At 49.2% G+C, this 24901-nt stretch overlaps 1 protein-coding gene across 5 annotated transcripts in view; it reads left to right on the top strand.

Moving 5' to 3' along the window:
* The window catches only part of TNIK (TRAF2 and NCK interacting kinase), a 165698-nt gene extending 141643 nt beyond the window's left edge, over window positions 1–24055 (top strand). For 4 of the 5 annotated variants that reach the window (XM_064457987.1, XM_064457989.1, XM_064457991.1 and 1 more), the window contains 12 exons: window positions 2762–2946; window positions 6588–6714; window positions 8936–9100; window positions 12561–12675; window positions 13273–13443; window positions 14622–14765; window positions 16293–16427; window positions 16689–16789; window positions 18352–18501; window positions 19710–19869; window positions 20489–20628; window positions 22481–24055. In XM_064457987.1, coding sequence (XP_064314057.1) covers window positions 2762–2946; window positions 6588–6714; window positions 8936–9100; window positions 12561–12675; window positions 13273–13443; window positions 14622–14765; window positions 16293–16427; window positions 16689–16789; window positions 18352–18501; window positions 19710–19869; window positions 20489–20628; window positions 22481–22564 — 1677 coding nt within the window. In that variant the 3' untranslated portion in view covers window positions 22565–24055. The remainder of the gene's footprint in view (window positions 1–2761; window positions 2947–6587; window positions 6715–8935; window positions 9101–12560; window positions 12676–13272; window positions 13444–14621; window positions 14766–16292; window positions 16428–16688; window positions 16790–18351; window positions 18502–19709; window positions 19870–20488; window positions 20629–22480) is intronic. The other variant, XM_064457990.1, reaches the window with a different exon arrangement.
* The last annotated feature ends 846 nt before the right edge of the window (window positions 24056–24901 follow it).

The raw sequence follows: 24901 nt of genomic DNA, 5'->3' as shown, positions 1-24901 counted from the left end.
CTTGCCTCCGACATGCATTGCTGTGCGCACGCTGCTCATCCCGGTAACTGCGGGGCTGTAATGGAAAGCACCGGTACCAGCAGCCCCTCCTGCAGCCTCTTTCCTCTGAAATTAGAAGATATGAAAGAAGGGAGATGTGCTGGTTAGTTAACTTGTTCTCTTGGATAAAACATGAGCAATGCATTTTGTTTAATGAGGTGCTTTGTTAAGAAGAAAGCACATAAATCAGTGTCTAAATAGAGGCAGCGTGCGTGTGCTAAATTCGAGTTCAATGAGCTATGTGATTTCGGAAAGCAATCTGACTTGATTCCAGCAAATATTAAATCTCAAGAAGTCTTTGTAATTAAAAGTAATTAAAGAGCACTGGTACTGCTAACTTATGTCACCCTGAGTAATAACATTTCAAACACATGTGGAACTACAGAGCGCTTTCTAGTTGTCAGATTGTTTTTGGTCCAAGAGCAACTCCATGAAACTGTTTAATCCTACAAAGTGCTCGTTACTTAGAGCAAATGATAGCATCAAAGAATTCACCATCCCGAGGCAAAGCTTTAACTAGGAAATACAAATTATCTGATTATATTGCCTGGGAGTATTATTGCTGTTATAACTTCCAAATTAGTTATTAAAAACTAATTAGGCTGATTTTTAAAATACTTGATTATGTTCTAGCGATGGCCAAAGGAGGCTGATGGGGTGCCTTGAAGCACGTTAGAAACGGAAGGTGCAAAAAAAAGAAGCCATTTTCACGGTCCATCGCTGTGATAGAGAAGGGTTTAGTGCTAGCCCTGCGCTGCAGGAATTCCAGCTGCAATTTTAAGAGGCTCTTATGCAGTCCTAAAGTCATCTTAGAAGTTGAGAAAGCTCTAATCCAACTCAAAGGCAAGTAGAGCACATTTTATACTCTAAACAGAAAGCATTGTTAAACCGTTCAAATTTCCATTGATTCTGATTTAGGAAAAGAAACAATCACATCGTAGAAGCTTCTGCAGCACTAATGAAAATAATTTGTTGTCATGGCTGCATATTTGACTGCATTTCAATCCCGAACATGTTGGCATCAGAAATAAACTCTTGTAATACCACGTCCTCTCTTTAGCCATGATAAAAGAGCCTTTCTTTAAAGGTACAGAGAGTGTTTGGATTTGGAGAGGGATATATAATACCCATCACAGGCACCTGCTGCCAAGCAGCGATGGATCCTGTTGTTTAAAAGACCGAGGGGTTTTTTTTGGTAAATTAATATTTACGGGTCTGATGCAAAGCCCTCTGAGGTCCGTGGGAGCCTCTGCTCCATGTCGGAGGGCGGGCAGGCAGGCAGGGCACACCTGGGAGCAGAATGTGCGGCTGTCCACCGGTGGGAGCCCGCCGGGGGGTGTGGGGCACCAGTAAGCAAAGTACAAATTGCTTGCAAAATATTCCTGCTTCACAATTAAAAAAATAAACTGGGTTTGCATCTCAGCCATAGAAGTTTCCCATCGTTTTCTTCACATGTCGACGGGATAGATTTTAAGAGCTCCCTTTGCAGCCGTAATTAATATTGCCGTAGTTGCCCTGCTGGAACGGTAAACTGGAAATGCAGTAAATGAGAGTATGGCCGTAAGAAAACTGTGGAATTTAGTCTTTTTCAATGAGTTTCTTTCTCCCTAATCCTTTATCTCTGACCGAATGCACTGATGCCTACCTCGGTCACTAAAATAGGGAGAAATGGTAAGACTGACAATTGCGATGCTTTGTTCGTCATGTGCATGTCTTGTGCAACAGAGTTCTCTAACCCATTCTAATTCGAGCTCTCATGCTTTTCTGCCCTACTGCTTCCCCCTGCATTGCTATAAAAGCATGTAAGATAACAAAAAGTCTCTTTTCTACACGGTGCCTGCCATGTTCTTTGTTTTGAAATAGCAGTGTCTATTTTATATGACTGTCGGGTCTGAGGCCTCATCAAAGTCATGGTAAACTGAAAAATTATTACTAGGCTTTGGGACTGCTCCTATCTTTTTTCTTGTTTCAAGGCTTTTTTTTTTTTTTTCCCCTTAGCTTGTAGGCTGCCACATTTCACATAAAGTGCTTAATGGGTCCCGCTGAGGGATGTTTTTATTTTTGGTTGGTTGGTTTGTTTTTTTTTTTGATCGTGTGGCTGACTCAGAGCTGTGACTCCAAAGTCTGGCTGAGCTGGGCGCTTCTCCTCGTGCTCCTCACCGCCTCTCGGCAGCCGCCCGACAGCGGAGACTCACCACGGAAGCAGCTCTTGACGTGGGGATTGCACCACTCCATGGGAGATGCTGTCATTGCTTCCTTCCCAGATGCATTTATTACAGAATAAATACACTTACGGGGTCTCTTTGAGAAGTTTGAAAGAAGAGAAAACCCTGCAGGAGAAATTCTCCGAGCCAATCTTTGAAATGACGTTTTCCAGTTTACTATGATGGTGACTGAACTTCACCTTTTCCAACAAATATAATTTTGTCGTGTATATACATATAAGTGTGTGTATATATATGCACATACACGTTCCAAACAGAAAAAGAAGAGGTTGGCTATTGATTTTTCAGTGAGCATAAATCAGTTTTGTTTTGTTTAATAAATGCTACATGCTACAAACATTGTCTTACATTTGTCTCATGTTTGTAACGACTCTGTAAAGCTATTTCTTGTTGCTCGTGCTGTTAGCATTGGCTTTTGAAGAGATGTATGTGATGTTCTCCTCGCTTTAAATATAATAACCATCACCGCCTTGTTTTCTTGCCCCCATCCCCTTTAGGATCTGACGGCCTTAGCCAAAGAGTTGAGGGAGCTGCGCATCGAAGAAACCAATCGCCCCTTGAAGAAGGTGACAGACTACTCCTCCTCCAGCGAGGAGTCAGAAAGCAGCGAGGAGGAGGAGGAGGACGGGGAAAACGAGACGCATGACGGGACCGTGCCTGTCAGTGACATCCCACGGCTTATGTAAGAAGCGCTTTCTTTTGGGGGGCAAACCATGAAAGCGTGGCGCGTCTGGGTCTGGAGGAGCCCTAGCTGTGATATGGGATGTGTTCGAAGCACGTCAGGGTTCAGCAGCTGGCACCAGGAATGGCATCACAGCTGCAAGGGATAATTTACTCAGATGGGTCTTTTTCCTGCTCCAAACTAGAGATACTTAATGGGAAAAACTGAATTATTTCCACTGCGCGTTCAGGGAACTTGGACCCCAAGCTGACGGACCTGTTCCTGCTGATGAGCAGGGCAGGTCTTTGGCCAGAGTGGACACGCCTGACTTCATCCACACCTTGAATCCTGCCCACAGGGTTGGCGTGTTAAAGCTCCGCCTGCTCTTGAGCCTGGTCTTGCCCCAGATCAAGCCATCATACAGGAGTGCAGTACTTGGTGGCCTGCCCAGTGCCAACTATTAGAGCCAGGATTATAATAATCCTGAATCTTGGTCTTCGTTTTTTTTTCCTTGGCTCAGGCACTGTGTGATACGCGGTGGGCTAAAACGTTGAAAAGAAAGCAGACTCTATTATGGCATCCTCATTATAGGTCATGGGACACTTGTGCTTTTGAATATCTCGAGATGAGGGAGGAGGGCAGCATGGCTTCAACACACACAAAACAGCCATCGTCATGCGGTGTGAGCTCTGGGAGCATCCCTACCTGGGCTCCCTACCCGGTGCTTTGCAGCACTAGCACTGCAGGGGCGTTTCTGGGGGGCTCTCCACCCAGCAGTGGGGTCCAACTTCTGCTCCTTTGAATTCACAGAGGAGTTGTGGGAAGGCTTTAGAGGATGATTTGCTTACCAATCCGTTCATTTCCATTCTTCCTGCTAAATGAATTATTAGTCATTATAGGTGTCCCTGCCTTCATAGTGGTGGAGTGAGTGGCAGGGAAGCTCTCCGGGTGGCAAGGAGACCCAGCGGATCCATGTTATGCAGAGAGCCAAGCTCCTGGGTTGGACCTTCCTTGCAGCAGCAGAAGAAAAATCAGAGCTCTTGGAATTTGTTGGAGAATGTCAGGAGACGGAGGGATGGCTGTGAATACGCAGCACTCAGATGGGCAGTCATGCATGCAAGAAGGGGCCTCAGGCTGCTTGCATAAGAGGAATTTGGTCAGGAGTGGTTAATCTGTGCTGACATCCTTCCACCAAACGCCTTGCACTCGACACAGCACTACTCAGTGGATAAAATACCTCACTGAATGCTTTATAGCCAGATGTGTCCGACAACAGGCATGGCGGTGAGATGGACGCCCCAAACCCACTGCCAGCCGAACGCTGCTTGCTCCATAGCATCCTGTCCATGAACGTGCCCCTGAGACTGAGCGCTGGCCTGCAAACCCTTGGTGTCACAGCGAGGTGGCAGGAGCACCGTCCGTATCTAAGCCTTCACGGGTATCTGCGGGCACGGCTGCGCTGCTGTGTGTCTGCGGAAAGAGAAAGTGAATGCTTGGCTTTCCACCCTTGTTTCACAAAAGGAGCCTTAACTCAAGTTCAGACTAGATGTAGTTGGGCGTTTTTCTACCAAAGCTTTGTTTTTCCTACGTTCAGTGTTTTCCCATTAGAAACTGGCGCCAAGAGAGATCATCTCATCTTCTCCTGCACCTTCCGAGTGATCTTTGTGTAACCCATTTTTAAACTTCCCTGGGCATCCTCCCTGAGCACTGGGCAGCTCTTCATTCCAGGTCTTTCCTGCTGTGGGATAACCTCATCCATCACTTTGTGTCCCAGTGGATAGGAGGGACCGTTCACTCCTTCTGTCTCTGCAGATATATTTTCTGCATCTGAAGACTATGAGACTGCCTTCACCTCCCTCTTCTCTGGGCTATACAAGCCAGCTCTTGCTCATGTCCTGGGAATTCTTATAGAATCACAGAATCATTAAGGCTGGAAAAGACCTCTAGGATCATCAAGTCCAACCATCAACCCAACACCCCCAGGCCTCCTAAACTGCACCCTGAAGTGCCACATCTACATGTCTTTAAATACCTCCAGGGATGGTGACTCCCCCACCTCTCTGGGCAGCCTGTGCCAGGGCCTGACTGCTCTGGCAGGGAAGGCATTTTCCCTCACATCCAACCTAAACCTCCCCTGACGCAGCCTGAGGCCGTTTCCTCTCGTCCTGTCGCTGGTGACTTGGGAGCAGAGACCAGCCCCCCCCTCACTCCAGCCCCTCTCAGGCAGCTGCAGAGAGCGAGAAGGGCTCCCCTCAGCCCCCCCTTCTCCAGGCTAAACCCCCCCAGCTCCCTCAGCCGCTCCTCATGAGATTTCTGCTCTCCAGACCCTTCCCCAGCTTCGTTGCCCTTCTTCGGACATGTTCCAGCACCTCAGTGTCCTCCCTGCAGGGTGATGCTGAAATTTGGGACCTTGGGGCTACCACAGCCATTCATTCACTCGCTGTATGGTCTCAATATTAACATAACCTCCTTTGCCTTTGGTTTCTTATTTCTAAAACTGGAATCACTTTCCCACCTTTTGGTGGTGTTAAGCACTAATGTTGAAGGAGGTGGGAGCTCCTCGTGCACAAGGTACAGCAGAAGTATGGCACGCTGTTGTTTGGAGTGCTTTGGTGATGCCTGTCCAGTCATACGTTTGATTAGGTGCAGGCGAGAATCCATCATCGAGCCAGGCCCACCTTGGGGTCCCCGGGGCTCACATGTCACGTTGGTCCGGTAACCCCATTGATTAATGCAGGCTTGCTTTGGCTTTTCACATCACCAGGCTCCCTTGTGGGCACTGACAGCAGGTGTGCGTGGGGATGACGTGTTAAAGAGTGAATTAGTTCATATTGATGGAAAGCAGCCGGTCTTTTAAACGCAAAGTAACAGGTCTCATCAGCAACATCTTCGTAACCATCATTGACATTTTCCGGCGCACAGGCAGCGCTGGGTAATCCAGAGGTGCTTCATCATTTGCTTTTGGATTTGTCTGAATTATATGTAAGCTAAGAACGTAATAATAAAGTAACGGTGGCTCCTCACCACCTGCGACACCCACTCTCAGGCAGTCCTAAAATTTAATGTGTTTGAGAATAAATTCCAGCCTCTCTCTTGATGTAGGAGCACAGAAATAATCTCAAGGCAAAATCATGGCTTAGGGCTACATTTTCACCTGGAAAACAGCAGAGCGCTCCAGGACACAGCTTGTACTCCTGCCCACGCCTCCTCCAAAGCCCATCCCCTCCCTCATTGCCTTTTGTCATCAGACGCTCTGATGCCCTGTTCCCTTTTCGGGGGTTGAGATGAGGAGTAAAGGGAGGGAATTATTATTTTTTTAGAAAAAACTTTATTAAGTGGAAAAAAATGATGTAAGGTAGAGCAGGACTGCAACTCCTCATCGCCTGTTCGGCAGTGCTCCTCCTCTCAGGGCACCATGAGACGGGAAGGGCCCTTCTCTTTGGTCTCCGTGCTCTATCTGTAGCGTATCAACCTGGCCCTGCTGCTGTATTTCTGACAGCGTAAATAATTTCCCCATACATTTAAAAGGATATATTTTCCAATTTTTCTTCCTGTGGGATACAAAGCCTTACCCTTATTGAAATAACACTGTATTAGAAGATTTTTTCACTAGTTTAGCAAAGGGAATATTCATCATTATTGCTTTTCTGTTCTGTCCTCAGACCAACAGGAATTCCGGGAAGCAATGAGCCGTACAACCTGGGAATGGTGACAACCCACGGGCTAGAGACTTCCCATGCAGATACGTTTAGCAATATTTCAAGGGAAGGGACTTTAATGGTGAGGGAGGTAAGTTGTAAAACAAGTATTTCCATGGAGCATCTTCAGGAGGTTTTGCCCATGTAAGCACAAAAACTAACAGTGCTGTGTGTCCGGAACACAAAATGACTGAGTAAATTGTGCTCGTTAGCGCTCTCGTTAATGCAATTTACACTCGGAGCCAATGTGACAAGTGCAAATGTTTCTCAGAACTACAAACAGCAGTGAATAGTAATGCCAGGGCACGGCAGAGGGTGCTCGTGCAAATGACTCTGCCGTAATCCCACAGTAGCTCCAGGCAACAGAAGTTTTCTTCAATTTACACAATTTAGTTAATACACTTGGAACCTGGCCCAAAGTTTCCCATCTTCTTTACAACCTTTGCCACCGTGTAACGATCAGAGGCGTGCGATGTTTGTAGAGCATTTGGAGGCTTTTCCCAGGGGCTGGTCCTGCTCGGGCAGGGCCAAGCCCCCCCCGACGAGTGAGCCAGCAGTGGGGGGCACTGGGCATTCTGCCTGGATGCGAGCCCCCGGCTCCGGCGTTGCGGAGGTAAGGCTGTGGTGGGAGCGATCCCAGCGGATGGTACCGCAGGAGCGAGGCAGAGGAAGGCTGCGGAAGATCTCCCCCAGTGTTTCTCGATTTCCTGGTTGCTGGAACATGCTGGCGATGCTGCTGGAAATACAGATGGGTAGCAGGTCTCCTGGTGAGAGGGCAGGAGGCTCTGGCAGTTAGTAAAACAGAGCAGTCACTCTCCTGCCAGCATGTAAAGGAGGTAGATGGGAGAGGAGGAGGAGGGTGGTGAGGTTGGAGTCAGCAATCATAAAGGAGGAATGTTTAGATCAAACGCAAACTAGGCTTGAGCAGCATTTTAATTCTTAATTCCATTTATATAAAATACATATGAAGGAGAAAATATGCAACTTTGAGAGGAAGGAGTTAGCAAAAGAAGTCGCAGCATATTTGCTGCCTTCCTCCACAAGTTTTGGAGGTGGGCAGCAACGCACAGCCCGCCTAACCCCTCAGTGGCATGGTGCAGCCTGGGCTCTGCGCATCCTCGTAGCAGGGAGGGTGATACGGTTGGGCAGGAGAACGAGTCACTGCTATAAAAGGCAGCCATTTCTGAAACGAGCTTTTTGGTGATCAGCATCACAACTGTAAAACACATGCCGTGCCAGCAAGGCTGTTTGAGAAGACAGTGATGCAGGAGGGTTTAAAAGCCACGGATGAGACGAGCAGCTGGGAAACCCCTTTGGGAGGAGGGAGCGTGATAAGAAACTCAAACTGCAACCTCGTGCTGTGTGCTTACTGTTTGCTCCCCACCACCACTGTAGCCATCAGAGGACAGACTCGCTGAGGTCAGTGGGCTTTGGGCAAAGGGCTTTTCGCTCTTTGGCAGGACAGCAAGGTGGTTGAAGGTGGTGGTAACGAGCGATCGAAAGGTAAATGTTGTCAGGACTGGTCTGAAAATTTGGTGATCCCGTTCAGAGGGAGTTTTCCACTAATCCCAGTAAACGGGCAAGTCTCTGTAATGATCTCGTTGATGTGCTCCAGGTAGGTGGCATTCATCAAAATGGCAAACATTTCAAAACGATAGGCAGGGAGAGGAGAAGCTTCCCAGCGCCTGCCTTGCACGAGGTGGGGATGGAGAGGAAGGGGAACCCCAGGGGAGCGCTGGGAACCTTGTGCGCAGAGCGAGATGCCGGTGGCTCTGCCAGTGTTCTGCCGATGCTGCCGCTGTTCACTGCTGTTTTGGGTTACAGAAACATGCGACGGGGGCTGTGTTGGCATTTGCAGTCAGGCTACTCGCCGCCGTAGCTGTGCAAAGCCGTTAAGGCTAATGCTGATCGAGGGGTCAGATTCTGCTGCCACCCTGGCCGGTGGCTGCGTGGGAGGAGAGCTGGCCATGGGGTTTGCACCCATGGTGGCAGAAGCAGAATCTGCCCTGCCTTCCTTGTCTCAAATCGATGGTGATCAGGCTTCTCTCGCTCTAACGTGGCTAATGACTCTGTATTGACTTTGTGATTAATCCTGTCTTTATTTCTCCTGGGGTGGGGGCAGTTGGATTGCTGCTTGCCAGATTGCATGGGGATGGAAACAGAGAGGGTCCTTCTCCTGCGCTTGCTCTGGGAACTGGGGGACTGCCAACGACTTGGTTTTGTGTGGTTTTTTTTTTTCCCCCCCTCTTCTTTTTCTCTTTCCCCCCCACCTCCCTCCTTCTCTTTCTTCCTCATGCCTTGTGTCTCTGCAGACCTCTGGTGAAAAAAAGCGTTCTGGCCACGCAGCCAGCAATGGCTTTGCAGGTCACATCAATCTACCTGACCTGGTGCAGCAAAGCCACTCGCCTGCGGGCACGCCGACCGAGGCCCTGGGGCGAGTCTCCACGCATGCGCAGGACATGGACTCGGTGCCTGAAGTAGGTGGTGGGGGGGCTCCTCTTTCTCCTTTGCATCGCTTTAAACAAGCATTAACATCTCTGCCCTGTAAAGGGACTTTCCTGCTTTCCTCCCCTGGCTTTCTTGGCTCTTCTCTCTCTGTTTCTGGTCCGTGTGGGCGAGCGTAGTGGAAATACAAGGGAATCCGATGGGTTGGTGCTATGGCAGATGTAGATGTAGATGATGGTAGAAATTCTTATTAGGTCTTCTCTCAAGTATACCAGCTGGAGTTCTGGTGGTGACGGTTTGAATGCTGCCAACTGATGTGAAAGTCCCCATTTTTTGTGGCACTTGGACATAAGAGAAAACGGTGAGAGCCAGAGATGCCATTAACTTAACTGGGCGCAGCTTCCACCTGTGCGATCTCTGATACCTAACGTGACTCATAAGGTTAGCAAAAACCAAAGTCAACAAAACTCTGGATAGTTCTTCAGGCTAGCAAAAATCTGCGCACCTTTTAGATTATTTATTTCCAGTTGTAGCAAAGCATTTCTCCCTGGCAGCTGTTTTACAGGGACACGATCGAACATTAACATTGTATAAGGTGTAAAAAGCCCTAGAAAGTATGTGATGCATAAGACAAGGGAATTGGTGATTCTTGCCTTACCACCACCAGCTGTGGGAACCAGGCTCAGTTCTCTTGTTTTCCCGTGAAAAATCAACCCATTTGGGGCTGAATAAGCTATTTTATCTAATTTTTTCTTTTCATTTTGTTGGTTATACATCAAAAGTTCTGGCAGCGTATTCTCTTTCATAGAAATTATGTACTCGTTTTACAGTTTACTTTTACTAGCAGTATAAAAATAAAAATTGCTTGGAATTGGGCATTGATAAAATGTAAGAACAGATGGTGTGTGACTTGACCTCAAGGTTTTATCCATCTCCTTGTTGCCTTTAAACGTGGTGAAGAGAGAGTTGATCCTGAAAGTAACACCTCCCATGGTCATCCTGGGACGGCTTAAACGCAGGCAGACGGTACGCAAGCATTGGGTTTAAATATATTCATTTATAGAATACCAAACAAGAAGAGCTTTTCCATTTCTAGAACTGCATTTTTAGGGCTGACTGAGCCGGGAGTGGGTGTAAGTGGAAACCTGGGGCTTTAGTTCGCAAGCTTCCAGGTGACTCATGGTGCTGCAAGCAAAAAAAAAGAGGGAGCAAGCACAAGCTCACCCTGCAGCTTGATGCTGTCTCTGTAGGCCACCACGGAGGTTTATAGGCAGTTGAACAGGACCTGGAGGAAGGTGAGGTCTTAACATTTAAATAAGGGACTTGGAAGTTCTTAAAATGCCAGCTTCATAGGAGAACAGATGAATCTGAGCAAAGAAAATAAACGCTCCGTGCATTGGAACGAGGGGTTTCTTCATAATGTATTTGTTGGAAAGCACCTGGCTCTCAGCTGGGAAGCATCCCTGTAAATACTGAATTTTTCCCCTCCCTGAATTGTTGGTGCTTTATGGAAGAGACATGCAGCACAGGAAGAAAATGCATATTTCTTGGATGTGAAAGAAGCACAGATCAGCGAGTGCATCTTACATGCGCACCCAAATACCGTGGCGTACTGTGTATGTAAATGTGCTATCTGTATCTGCTCCTGCAGCCTCCCCTGCCGCAGGCTGTTAACTCCTTCCGTGGGTCTCAGTTACCATGTACTTTTTGGAAATCCATCCCATTTCTATGGAAACAGGCGGGCTGTCGGGGACAGAGAGACGGGAGGGAAGCGGGATGCACGGCATGGTTTTGGCAGGCGCAAGGCGTGGATGCCGGCTCGCCTATGGATGCCAGCCGTAAAATGCTTGGAAAGTTTTTCCTCCTAACCTTTGTGTCACCTATCAGAGCGCAGGTACAAGCCCAGTTTCGGCCCAGACGCGCCAGGGCGGTGGTGTTCCCCATGGCACGTGTTCCCACAGCATGGGCTTGTCCCCATGGCAGTTTTTCCCCCGGGGGCTGCGGTGATGGCGCTGGGCACAGGGAGCAGCCTGGGCTCTGGTGACTCGGTGGTGTGAAAGCTGAGGGAGATTTATTTCAAGGAAGGAAGATGTCCCGAAGAAGAAAAATGTGATCAGTACTGTTGCTGCAGAAGGACTTGGGTTTTGCTGCTGTTACAGCTTGTAACAGAGGTCATACATAAAGCATATTCTGGGTAAATGCTGGAGTAGGAGAAATAAGCTGCTTAACAAGGGGGGAAAAAATCACATCACTCTGATTCCCAAGGCGAGGATTTCCTTTTGCCTGGGAGAAGGTTTTGCCCCGTTTTCCACCTTAACAAAGCAATGGCTTTAAAAAGAAAGCAACGTGATGCTGCAGTTTGTTCCTCTCCAAATTCCCTTGGCAAAGTATTGGCTCTGACATTCCCTGCGGTACCTTCAGGTTAGGTTTTGTTAGCTTAGAAATGGCCCTTTCTGCAGTCCCAACTGGAATGATGTAGCCAGTTTAAAATACTTTATTGGAATTGCAAGTGATGTGTGTCCATGAGGTGGGCTGAAGACCAGACTTTGGGGGCGATGGAACGATGTCAGGGATGCCATCTTCTGATAAGCCTGAGTATCCGAGGCATTTTCAAACACCCCCTGGTCAAAAGCTCTCCCTAAAGCATCACATAGCTCACTCCAAGCCTTCCCCATCTCCAGAACTTTCAGATCCACCCAAAATCGGAGCGGCCAGGCAAATTGAGGGGCATTGCTGGGTCCTGCCTCAGCCGTAGGTGTGAGGACCAGCAATAACAGCCCAGCAGAACAAAAAACAGGCATTTTGCTAAGGAGCTGACTTTTCCCACCTTCCCTGGGGCATCAGCGTTTTGGGCTTAGCCCAGCAATCCCCTAGATAACAGGCGGCAAAAGCAGAGCGGTATTACGGCTGTACGAGCTCTCCTGCCTATGCTATACAGGTCCCTAAGATAGACTTCCGTGACCTACCGAAATCAAATCTTTGCTCAGGTTGTGCTAGTTACTGTTTGGCTTTGGCACACGGAAGGCAACAGTCCCACCTTTTCCTGAATTACTCTGGTGGTGGCTGGTCTGTGTCAGCTGCGCCGTGCTGGGGCTTTCGGGGGGCTCCCAGCGTCATTCTGCAGAGCAGGCTTTTACGGCAGGTGTGTTACACGCGGACACGTTGTTTTTTACCTGCATTGACTCTGCCTCTGGCCCTGCGGCTTCTCCGCTAACCGGTCGTGGCTGTGCTGTGCTTCTGCCCGCGAGACGAGAGCAGAGCCGGGCCCTGCTCCGCTCGTTTTCTCTTGCTCATGGACACTTAAAAATCCAATTTAATATTTTTCCTGATTAGTTATGGGGGAGGAGGAGCAAATATTCATAGACGGCTTGGAAAGGGCACCACAGGGGCAGGCACTGGGTCTGCTAATTAGAAAGTCTTAGACATACACACATACACAAAATTACTGTTATTTCAGTGCTCTGAGCCCTCTCTTTGCTGTTTATTTTCCAGTATGGTATGGGAAGTAGCACCAAAGCCTCTTTCACCCCCTTTGTGGACACCAGAGTGTATCAGACCTCGCCTACTGATGAAGATGAAGATGAAGACGAAGAGTCATCAGCTACTGGTAGGAGCTAATGGGGCCAGTTTGAGAGGGGAGGGCCTCGTGGAAGCCAGGTCATGGAGCCTGAATAACCCCACTGAACCTCTTCTGCATTTCACGTACTCTTGTCCAAACATTGCTTGTGTCTGCATCCTGGTGCTCTCCAGTTTCTGTCCAACTTCTTCTCCCCCATCAGTGAAATGCCACCAGAAAGGTCCAGGAGAAAACAGGGGACAGCAGAAATCCACTCACCTGTCTGCCTGGGCAGCTGGGAGGAATGTTCCCAGCAGAACTGCGAGGTGGCAATAGCTCAAAAAAAAAGCTGGCAGTTGCTGAGAAGTCATGGAAAATGGCTGGATGAGGGCAGGTGGGCAGCGAATAGCACTGGTCAGCTTGGAAGGCAGGGCTGGAGGTCTGGGGACATCACCTACTGACGGGTTTGGTGGTGGTTCCAACCCATGAGAAAATCCTGATGATCCCTGTTCAAATGAATAGCTTGTAACATAGTGATGACATCAGAAAATAAACCAAATATTTTCTTATTCAAAAAAACAACCTGACAGAAGAGGTACGTACAATTAATCCATCACACCTCGCTGTTTTGTTGTGTTTCCTTGCAAGCCCTGTTCACCAGCGAGCTGCTCAGACAGGAGCAGGCCAAGCTGAACGAAGCCCGGAAGATTTCGGTGGTGAATGTCAACCCCACCAACATCCGTCCCCACAGCGACACCCCGGAGATCCGGAAATACAAGAAGCGCTTCAACTCGGAGATACTCTGTGCTGCTTTATGGGGTAAGCCCCTTAGCACACCGTGCCCTCAGCAAAGCTCTCCAGAGCGTGTGGCTGGCGATGAAGCATCGATGTGTCATCGCAGAGCCAAGCCCCTGCCTCTGGTTGTTCTTTTCTCCATCCTGGGCAAGTTGGGTGGGAGTGTTGATCTGCTGGAGGGCAGGAGGGCTCTGCAGAGGGACCTGGGCAGGCTGGATCAATGGGCCGAGGCCAGTTGTGTGGGGTTTAACAAGGCCCAGTGCCGGGTCCTGCCCTTGGGTCACCCCAACCCCAGGCAGCGCCCCAGGCCTGGGGCAGAGGGGCTGGGAAGTGCCCGGCGGAGAAGGCCCTGGGGGTGCTGGCTGACAGCCGGCTGGGCATGAGCCAGCAGTGCCCGGGTGGCCAAGGAGGCCACCAGCCCCCGGGCTTGTGTCAGCCCTGGTGTGGGCAGCAGGGGCTGGGCAGGGATGGGGCCCCTGTGCTCGGCCCTGGGGAGGCCCCACCTCGAGTGCTGGGCTCAGGTTTGGGCCCCTCGGGACAAGAAGGGCCTTGAGGGGCTGGAGCATGTCCAGAGAAGGGCAGCGGGGCTGGGGCAGGGTCTGGAGCACAAGTGTGCTGGGGGGCGGCTGAGGGGGCTGGGGGGGTTTAGCCTGGAGAAGGGGGGGCTGAGGGGAGCCCTTCTCGCTCTCTGCAGCTGCCTGAGAGGGGCTGGAGTGAGGGGGGTTTGGTTTTAGCTCAGCACAGGTGGGTGTTGGTCTCTTCTCCCAAGTCACCAGGGACAGGACGAGAGGAAACAGCTTCAAGCTGCGTCAGGGGAGGTTTAGGTTGGATATTAGGAAAAATACCTTCACTGACAGAGTGGTCAGGCCCTGGCACAGGCTGCCCAGGGAAGAGGTGGAGTCACCACCCCTGGAGGTATTTAAAAGACACGTAGACATGGCACTTTCAGGGCATGGTTTAGGAGACGTGGTGTTGAGTTGATGGTTGGGCTCGATGATCCTGGAGGTCTTTTCCAACCTTAATGACACTGTGATTCTAATGTCCCTGAGACCCTGCGCTGTAAGAGTGAGTCTTCCCGTTCATGGGAAGATCACAGCCTTAGCTGGGCTCGGTCGCTCTCTCAGTGGGAGCAGAGACAAGCTCGGGGTGTTGTCCTCAGGAGCAGCCATGGCTCCCAGTACCCATTGCTCTCTCTTGTTCAGGTGTGAATCTGCTGGTGGGCACAGAAAATGGCCTGATGCTGCTGGATCGAAGCGGACAAGGGAAGGTCTACAACCTGATCAACAGACGGCGATTTCAACAGATGGACGTACTCGAGGGTCTTAACGTCCTCGTGACAATATCAGGTATGCCTCTCGTGCTCTCACCCCATCATTAACCTTCTTGGCCGTATTTCCAAGCGGCTCCAGCTCAGACAAAACCACCCACCGCTGTCAGAGGGAAGCTCCCAGGTGGTTTATTCCAGAAGCAAAGGCGTTAGGCGTGCAAGAATGCCTCAGAGAGCAATTTGCTCCCATCGCCTGCTGGTTCCCCTTCATCTGCAGCACTCCATCCTCCTTTAGCAGGGAAGGGAAGGTGCAGGATACAGGCAGACACTCCAGCAAGGCGGGTAGTCACGGCTTGAGGGTGTAGCGAGCTCCGCTTTTGGGTCTGTTTCAGTCTAGCCAAAGGAGCCATGAACCATGGCTTCAGGGCTCCAGCTCAGACCACGGCTGTGCTCGGGGTGCCCTGAGCATTGTGAGGACAGTGGCCTTGTCACTGTCCCCAGGTTCAGCCAGGAGCTCTGGAACTCTCAAATCAGGCTCACGTGCCGATTTCTGGCCAAAAAAAAAAAGGAAAAACTCTGTAGTCCAGTGTCCCAGCAGAGAACCCAGCATGCTCCCTGCAGAGCAGCCCGTGAAGCACACGGGTGGCGCAGCCAGGGCAGAGCCTTCTGCTGATACGTGCCCTGCAAAGCTCATGGAGGACAGTAAGAGAAATGCTCATTAGGAAAATTGCTTGATGTCATCCTTCTGCTTACTTTCATGTTGTTCAGCATCCCCGTGGGCTCGTGTGTGTTCGCTGGCAAATTCCTGCTCCCTCCATTCAGATAGGGATCTTAAAAAGTCCTCCTTTGTCATCTGCCTCGCTCTGCAGCTCCCCTGTGGTTTTGTGGGATACAGCTGTGGGAAGAAGGGGTGGCAGATGAACGGGGAGGTAGCCCTCCCCAGGGACCACCAGCCCCTGAGACAGCACTGAGGACAAGCCCTGGGGACTGGTGGAGACCCGCGAGCAGACAGAGCCCCTGGGTTATGGTTTGGGTGCTCTCCCACCAGCCTTGGCACGAGCTGTGTCCTGTCTCCGTAGCAGGGGTTTTGGAGCAGCAGGGAGGTTAATAACCAGATCGCAGCCTTCCAAGAGGCTTGCAGAAATTTGGCAGCCCCTCAGCATTGCAGAGCCCGGCGCCGGGTTTGTCAGCAAATAGCGCTGCCTGCCTCACCCCAAGGAGCTCGTGTCTGAGCTCCAGGGAGGAATTAATGTTGTGCAAAGGAGAAGAGAGGGAAAGAAACCAGGCAGGTGAGTGGTGAGAGAGCTGGGGTCACGGCCCGGCTGTCTCTCCATGAACACTGATTAATAGGAAGAGGAACATTTCTAGCCTGCAGTGAGTGAGAGACCAGCTCCTCCAGCATCTGCCTGCAGTCTGGGAGACAGAGGTCTGGGCTCTGCTTTCCATACCTTTTTTCCCAAGCAAAACAAAACCCACAATAACTGAATAACTATTTTCGACTTCATTGTGAAATGAATCACCTTGTGAGTGAAATTGAACCCTGAAATACCAAGATTTCCCGTGCACACATGCACTGCTCTGACAGGGGAGTTCCCTTTGCCAACAGGAAAGAAGAACAAGCTGCGCGTGTACTATCTCTCCTGGCTGAGAAACAGGATTTTACACAACGACCCTGAAGTGGAGAAGAAGCAGGGCTGGATCACGGTCGGGGACCTGGAGGGATGCATCCACTACAAAGTCGGTGAGTGGCCTCTCCAGAAAAAAAATGTCTGGAGGGATGTGTTTTTGTTCTCTAGTCTTGGATCTGGTCTGATGATTTCTTCTAAAAGTATGGGTAGACCACAGCCACAAAGAAATTTGGTATTCACCTATATGTATTAGGTGGATGTTTTACCAAATGAGAACCAACAGAGAGATAGCCTGAGAAGCTGGAGACAAGTTGTTCAGCCTTGTTATAAAGAAAGTGAATGGTTTTAAAATCGGTTTTATCTTTTTATTTTAGTGAAATATGAAAGAATCAAGTTCTTGGTGATTGCCTTAAAGAATGCTGTAGAGATCTACGCTTGGGCTCCTAAACCATATCACAAGTTTATGGCATTTAAGGTATGCTTATCTTTTAACACTCTGTAATTGTAAACGCATGGGGTTTCTGTACTGCGCAGAGCAGAAAAGCGTCCCGCTTAAGCAGCTGCGCTCCTCGGGATGCCTGGCAGGCATGGGAGATGGGGTACATTCTGGTTGAAGAGACGGGATATGTTCTGCTTACGGCTAGCAATTAAGTGTTAATATTAGCTTATGCTGGGAGGCTTTGCTTGGGAAGTCCGCAGAAAGCTGACCAAATGCCCATGAGTAAAACTGAGTTGGGGTGTATTTTTTTTGGTGGGGGGCGGGGTGGTTTTATTGTTTTTTTGGTTGTGGTTTGGTGGGGTTTTTTTAACTTCTGACTGATTTTTCACATATAGAATGAAAACAGATTGGCATTATTTTCCATTTTTAATTTGCAAGGGCCTCTCCCCTTCTGCAATGTGGATTCTGTCTCAAGGCAGAAAGTCCAGGAGAATGACCCACTCTTTCTCGTCCCACCCCCCCCCCCTTTTCATCTACCTGAGTTTCCTTCAGTGAGACCTTTCTCCTCCATAACCTGCCAACGGGTATTTTATACTTAGTACTTTAAAGTACTTCTCATCCTAAGCTCTGCGCAGAGACAAGTCACAAGGGGCAATGCCTTCTGGAGACGTTCATGCTGAGTAATCTCATTTTACATCCTTCCAGCACAAATGGGTTTATGCAGTATTAGGTCACATTTGATTTTTCTGAACAAAAGCCAGAATAAATGGGCTCGGTAGCATGGAGAGCTCAGCAGCATTAAAATAGCCTGGATCCAGCCTCCGCCGGCTCTGGTGAGGGTGCGGGTTAGTGCTCCTGCTGCTGCTTCTCCAGTCTGGGGGGGCTGAGCGTCCTTTCCTTGCCACGTAGGCAGGGATCTGTGGGGACGGTGGGAGTTACCACCCACTGATTTTCCCCGTCAGGAGTCAGAGCAGCCCTTGCACAGAGAGCCAGGAGCCCTTTTCTCTCCCTGGGGGTGTTTCACCCTCCTGCTGAGGACCCGAGCCATGGAGAGATGCTTTGTCCTGGATCGGTCCATGCCAGGGAGCTGGTGCCAGGGAGCTGGTCCCAGCCTTCATCCAGCAGGTTAGATTCAACAGGGATAAGTAGGTCTTTGCCAATCTGACTCACTTCAGCTGCCCAGACAGGAGCTGTGATCCCTGCCGAGAGGGGAGGTGGGTGGTCACAGCTTTCTGCAGACTTTGATCTTGTTACCCTGAGCAGCACCGGCATCGGGGCCTCCCCACACACTGGCTGTTTGCACGCTTGTGTAAAACTGAGCTGTTGCCTTCCTTGAGAGACCAAATCCTCAGGCTGGCCTTGGGCTCCTGGGGGAAAAGAGCCGGACTTGGCAAGGGCGAGCGCTTATCTGCTGGGATGGCTGGAACGAGTGGGTAATACCCTCTGAGGCATCTGACATAGGAACAGACACAAGAATATAAATAACCACATACTTAGTAGGAAACATAGTCAAACAAATATGATTTTGAAACCGTATCAGGCTGCTGCTGTGGGGATTTGTCGGTTTTCCGTGATACTCACTGAAGGGATTATAAAAGTCTTTTGCAGATCTCCAGCACAAGCCGTTGCTCGTGGATCTCACTGTAGAAGAGGGTCAGAGACTCAAGGTTATCTTTGGATCGCACACTGGTTTCCATGTGATTGATGTAGATTCTGGGAACTCTTACGATATCTACATACCATCTCACGTGAGTACCCGGGGGAGTGCTGCACCAAACCCGCGAGGTTTGGTGGCTCAGAAGTGGTGATCGGATAGATGACATCTTGCCCTGGGTGTGGCACTTTCTGGTGCCACCTTCGTTGATACTCGCTTAAAGAGGACTCGGGCATCGCATACTTTGTGTTCGTTATCACACGGGCTATTTCTGTCCTTGTGCCCGAGCAGTCAGGTTTAAGGTTGCCGTGTCCCACAGAAAGGAGGATCTGTCCATACGCTGCACGGAGCAGTACCGGAGCGCTCTGTAGGGCCATGAAACCTGGTTCTTGGTCGTTGGACAACATAGACCCACCAAGAGCTGGATGCCCAGCGCACCGTCCCGTTGCCCGGCGTCCCAGACGTGCTCACCAACACTTGTTCCTGCTGAGGCACTGCAGTTTGTCCAGGCGAGGGTTACAGGATTAGGGTAGCCTAAATCTCAGTAAGCCTGCTGCTCAAAACTCCCGAACCCCCTGGCAGCAGGGACTCACCACAGGACCTCTCTCAGGTCCATCAGCTATTTCAAGAGAGAACCAATGCTACAAAAATCTGTAGATGAGGATTTTCTTGTTGGCTCATTGAAGCTCCATCCGTGCTGTTGGCCCAAGCAGAATGAGAAACTGGGTCACTAATCAAATCCCAGATCTGCTGAATCTGATGTGAGCAGCAGCACCTCCTCTGCGAGAGCTGGCAGGAAGCATAGGGAGAAATACTGGGGCAGTTTGGTTGTCTTAGCTATGGAAGGGCAGACGTGGGTGGGAAGCCACTGCAGCTGCTGTTGGAGCTAGAGACTGATTGCTAAAGAAATGGGAATATTTCCTCCCTAGGGCTACCTGTAAAATTCTGGGGTTTATTTGCCTTAATTTGAATAGGAGATGGATTCGTCAGTCAGCAGTCACTTGTTTGTGTTACAGCCGAGTGTCAGCCATCAGTCTTGGGGGCGTATATGTTGCGATCGCTCTAGAATTGCTAAACCTGTTTATCCTTGACGTATCAGACAGCTTTGATGGTAGGGTAAACATGACAGTTTATTCCCCTTCAAGCTTATCTCTGAAAGCCGATGCCTGTTTGTAGAATCGAGGGAGGGTTTTGTTCTCGGCTTGGTTTGGGGTTTAGTTTTTTCTAAGGCTCTGCTCCCTTCCCCTTACTCCTTCCTCCATTCAATGTAATTCTGACTTTTAGGGTTTATTTTAACTGCAGATTCAGGGCAATATTACTCCTCACGCCATTGTCATCCTGCCTAAAACAGACGGGATGGAGATGCTTGTGTGCTATGAGGATGAAGGCGTATATGTCAACACCTATGGACGGATAACTAAAGATGTGGTGCTCCAGTGGGGAGAAATGCCTACTTCCGTGGGTAGGTCAACCCTTCCTCTTCACCTGCATGAAATACAAATGACAAGTAAGATGAGGAGTTGGGGATGCTGAGGAGGAGTTATTTGGGGTTTTGTTTATCGGAGATTTCTCTGAGCCACGTAAGAGATGCAATGGCTAAATTTCTACAGTTTGGTCCTGTGCAATAAAAGCAAGTGACTTTTTAAGGATTTGAGCTCTGGTTTATCTTAAGTATAAGATCAGTGTAAGATAATATAAGCTATTGCGCTGGTGGGATACAATGTTGAGTGGAAGAGGGGCTGAGCGAGGAGCTGGGAACTCTTGGGTTGCTCTTCTGGCTCTGCTGTCGCTCAGCTCCACGACCCAGGGAAGCAAGCCACTGCCCGGCTCCTCACCCACAGAAATCGGGAGAAGCGATACTACTTCTGTTTAAATCACTCAGCAGTTTATGGATGAAAACTGCAATGTAGAGACTATTATCCCTGTGGGCACACGCCTGGCCGCCTGTGCCGCCGGCAGTCAGAGCTCTGCCATTGATCTGCATAAGCTTTGAATAACAGCTGACGAGGGCTTTTCTGCCTGGTGCGTAATATTCAGCTCAACACACGTTGTAACACCTACCAAACGCTTCCTTTTGACAGCCTACATTCATTCCAATCAAATAATGGGCTGGGGAGAGAAAGCTATTGAAATCCGGTCAGTGGAGACGGGACATTTGGATGGAGTATTTATGCACAAGCGAGCTCAAAGGTTAAAGTTTCTATGTGAAAGAAATGATAAGGTAAGTCCACTTCAAAGCTTGTGTCCGCGCTTTAAGCTACAGCCAACTACTTTAAGAGTTTAAGTCTGGTTTATCTTGAGGTTAATAATTAATCTGAAGGTCCTGTTTAATAAGCAGTGCCCATAAGCCCACTCCCAGTGAATTCTCTCCAGCGGATGCGGACCTCAGCCTGTGGTGGGAAGATCCGCAAGATCTCTTCCACCTTAAGCTGAGACCTGGCTTGACTTGGCTTGACTTTCTCCCAAGTCTTGCATCTGAGCACTAACTGTTGAGGCTGCCGAACAAACTGCAAAAGCTGAGAAATGGTAGCGCTAAGGATGTGTAAGTGACCCCAATTCGAGCTCTGGTGCAGAAACATTTTGGTGCATTTTTAGTTTTGTGATCTTTAAACTATTTTCTCCGTGGAGCCCCACCTTCTTCTGTAGACAGCATTGATAAATAGTGCTCTGGAGGGGCACCAGCGTTGCATGGGGAACGCGGCTGTCGTGTAGATGACCCCTGCCACGGGTGTTGCTGATGGGCAAGGGGTGCAGGGAATGAGGGAAGGAGAAATTGCTGGAGGAAGAGGAATATTTGCATGGAAGATGGTTGAATGCCAAGGTCTGTTTCTGCTGTTGGTATTTCCTCATCTCACAAGGTTTCACTGAGGTAAATCAGGACCGTGCAGCCAGGAGCTCTTTCGTAACGAGCACCATCACGAAACACATGAAGAAACTGATTGTTCTGTCCCCAGAGCAGGGTTAATAACATGCAATACAGAAGGTTTGAGGTCACAATCATTAGTTGAGCATTGCCCTACCTGCTGCTTGGAGTTAGGCTGGAGCTCTGCAAAAAAAAAATGCATCCTAATCTTGTGATTGATTATACCACGGGACGCTGCCCAAGAAGCTGAATTTAAGTTGCCAAAATACTCCTAGTTTTCTTTTTTCTAACTTCTGAGCACTTGACTCTGCAGGCTTTAAACTGTTTTGCTAAAGGGTTGTTCTTCTGGTTTGCTCCTATTCAGTTTCTTTCCTTTTGTAAGAAAACTGGGAAAAAAAATCACCTCAGTCTGTCTAAAATACTGGAACCAACCGATAATGGTGGGTTTGAAATACTAAATACAGATGTTTCTCCTTCTGGAGAAATAGTTAACGATTAAAGTTCTGAAGATTGAATAATTTTTGGTTTTAAAAAGGGCAGAGACTTCAGATTCTCCTCTTAAATATTTGCAAATTAGAACTTACTTATTTTTTAAGACTTCCGTTGGGGTCAAATGCTGGTGGATCCCGACGGAGGCACCAAAGGGTCTATCCTTCACCCAGAGTCCCGATACATTTACATGCTTTGAGCATATTGAAGGAGAGTAGTTTTCCCAAGCTTGATTTTCAGAAACAGGTGAAATACCAGGGCTAACTTTTCCGAAGAAAACCATTTCAAACTCCCATGCAGGGTATTGACCCAAATGACCTTTAGCAAGATCCAAACCACTGACAGCAGTCTCACTAATATTGCATAGTAAGTGATGCCGTGGCAGTAAAATGTGATAAACTTGGTATTTTTAAGGTGCTCTCTTTGGTAGTGATAGCAAGGGAGGTTTTGTTACCGTATTTACTAACAAGTGGTTTGGTTTGATCCGAGTCTGGCGTGGGTTAGCTCCGGCCCCTGAGCTCCACGGAAAACTGAGAACCGGGCAGTGGGTCTGCTTAAAATTTCTGCTCTCAACTGGAGAAAAGGTGCAGGGAGGGAGATTTAGGGAGAGGAAACCACGGGGTGTGGGGCAGCTCCTGCTTTCCTCGCTCACCGAGACAATTAACAGACTTTTTCTTACAATAATGAAAATTAATACGGGGTTTTATTCACTTCCAAACAGGTATTTTTCGCATCGGTGAGATCCGGAGGAAGCAGCCAAGTGTTTTTCATGACCCTCAACAGAAACTCCATGATGAACTGGTAACAGAGAAGCACTTGGCACTCACCACCATGGCATTATTTCTAATTTAAAGGACATTAAACACGTGGACTAACACTGTAGAGGCAGATGCGGAGGGCCCCAAGGAACACCGCTCCCCCAGCGCCATCAGCCCCGGGGCGGGGGCTGCGGGCAGGGACGGACTTTCGCGCTTGGACCCCCCAAGGTCTCCTGATTACGCTGTGTTATAGTGGGTTATGAATTTTCCTTTTTTTTTTCCTTTTATTTTATTCTTTTTTTTTAATTTTACTTTTTCTTTGTCCCCTACTTTGTAAGAACGGGGAAAGAAACCGTGTCAAAAAGTCTGTTTTTAATTCTGTCTGCCTGCTAGCATCAAATATATAGTATGTTGTAAAGTTACCAATTAAATCTGGTGAGAGACAGCACAATAAATGTACCTTTTATCTTTGTGATGAAGGCCATAACCGTATAGCTGGGTAATTTTAGAAAACTTTTGCCTTCACCAACATTTACATGTTGCTTTTGGCAGCAACGGCTTAACGGATTTTTAAAGAAGAGAAAAAATAATAGGTTTTTTTCCCCTCTTTTGGGAAATGGATTTTAAATGGCTAAACTACTAGCCTTAGACTAATAAAAATCAGCTACCATTTTTGTCAAGTCTGTCAATCCATATTTCTATATGGATCTTCACATAATGGTGTGTCTTGATAGGGACAGAGGTGCCATTTGTTGTTGCTCTGGCAGTGCCTGCCAACCCCGGGGCTTGGCCGCGGGCGCTGGGATGGGGGATCGGAGGAGGAGAGGACGGCGGAGCGGTCGAGGAGCCCCACGCTCGCCCCTCAGGCGGGATTTGCGGCCGCAGACGGCTCCCGGGATGCCGCGGGCGCCGGACCCCCGATGCTGAAGCCGGCGCGAGCTGTCGGGCGCTCGTCCCCCCTCCGAGCCCGGAGCCGGGCGCTGGCGTGCGGAGGCAGCCGGCGTGGGGATGGGGACCACGAAACGAGCTGCCCGTCCCCCGCGTTGCTGGATTGGGCTTGTAAAGAGCTTAAAATATATATATATGTGTGGTTTCTTCGGCCGAGGGTCCGAATCTCTACTCATTTTCCGCCCCCTCCGCTCCCTAGGAATTACCCAACATACAGTGAAAGACAACATCTGTGCCGAACCGTGTGTGTGTGTTTAGTTCAGGTTGAATCGTGTCCCTATAAACTCTGCTCAGTTGATTTCAGTTTTCGGTGCGTATCTGGGGTTTTCTTTCTCAGTAGCTGCAAGCATGGCCGCCTGTGGTGTTGGGGTGTCGCATAACAAGGTCTGTGTTGCTGGTTTTAACCTACCTCGTTTCGGTTGGGGTTTGTTTTTTTGGTTTGGTTTATTTTGGTTTTGGTTTGGTTTTTTTTTTTTTCCCCGTTCCGCTGTCGATCACAGCGCTGTTACCTCCAGCGACATATAGAGAGCTTAACTGGCAATCTTGGTGTACTCAGTAACGATGGCTTTATTAAAAAATGATTAAATCAACAGGACTTGGTCCAACTTGAATCTTTATCAAGGGTAAGAGGCGATGCGGGGTGGCGGGGGCGGGTTGGGCCACCCTCGCCCGATGCGTCCCGCGGGCGGGGCGTCGCGGTTCGGTACCGGCGGGGACTTTGCCGGTGCCGCCTTCGCCCGCCGGACATCGGGCGCCTTCCCGCTGGTCCGGCGCAGCCTGCCCCGCACCGGGCTAAGCACCCTGCGAAGGGCAGGGACAGCCGTGAGACCCCAATACAGGAATTAAAACCCCATGCAAGTCCCATCACTGATGCCACCAGCTCTTCATCGGTTAAAATATAAATATAATAAAAACCGGACCTTTTTATTGCAAACCAATAACTCTTTTTTTTTTCTTTTACTCCCTCTTGATGTGACAAATACACAGCTTTGGATGGTTATGGGTTTTCTTTTTGTCGTGGGTTTTTGGGTACAGTGACAAAAGAGAAGGGAATCGTTGTGTTTAAACATAAGTAGTTCTTGAATGTATTTTTTTAAGTCTTGGAGTCATTTGAAACAAAAAGCATAAGAAACCACTATTAACACAGTCTTGTCTACGGAGCGCGTACATGGACGTACCATAGAGTAAATGCATTTCTGGTGCCAATAAAACACAAAACTTCAATGTTAAGCCATGCCTTTTATATTTTTGTAAATAAAACCTGGGGTGTTAACCGTTAGCGGGTCTTGAAGGTAAAGTGGATTTCCAGGGCTCTGAGTCGCGATGCCCTTTGCCTGGAGGGTCCCGGGAAGGCGGCGGGTTTGGGCCGGGTGAGTGCGGGATGTCCCCTGCGATGCTGCCTGGCAGCGGCTGAGGGATGTCTCAATGGACCGTCA

Source organism: Phalacrocorax carbo, chromosome 7 (assembly GCF_963921805.1).
Source record: "Phalacrocorax carbo chromosome 7, bPhaCar2.1, whole genome shotgun sequence".
Lineage (NCBI taxonomy): Eukaryota > Metazoa > Chordata > Aves > Suliformes > Phalacrocoracidae > Phalacrocorax > Phalacrocorax carbo.
This window is presented reverse-complemented; position numbering and strand designations above follow the sequence as displayed.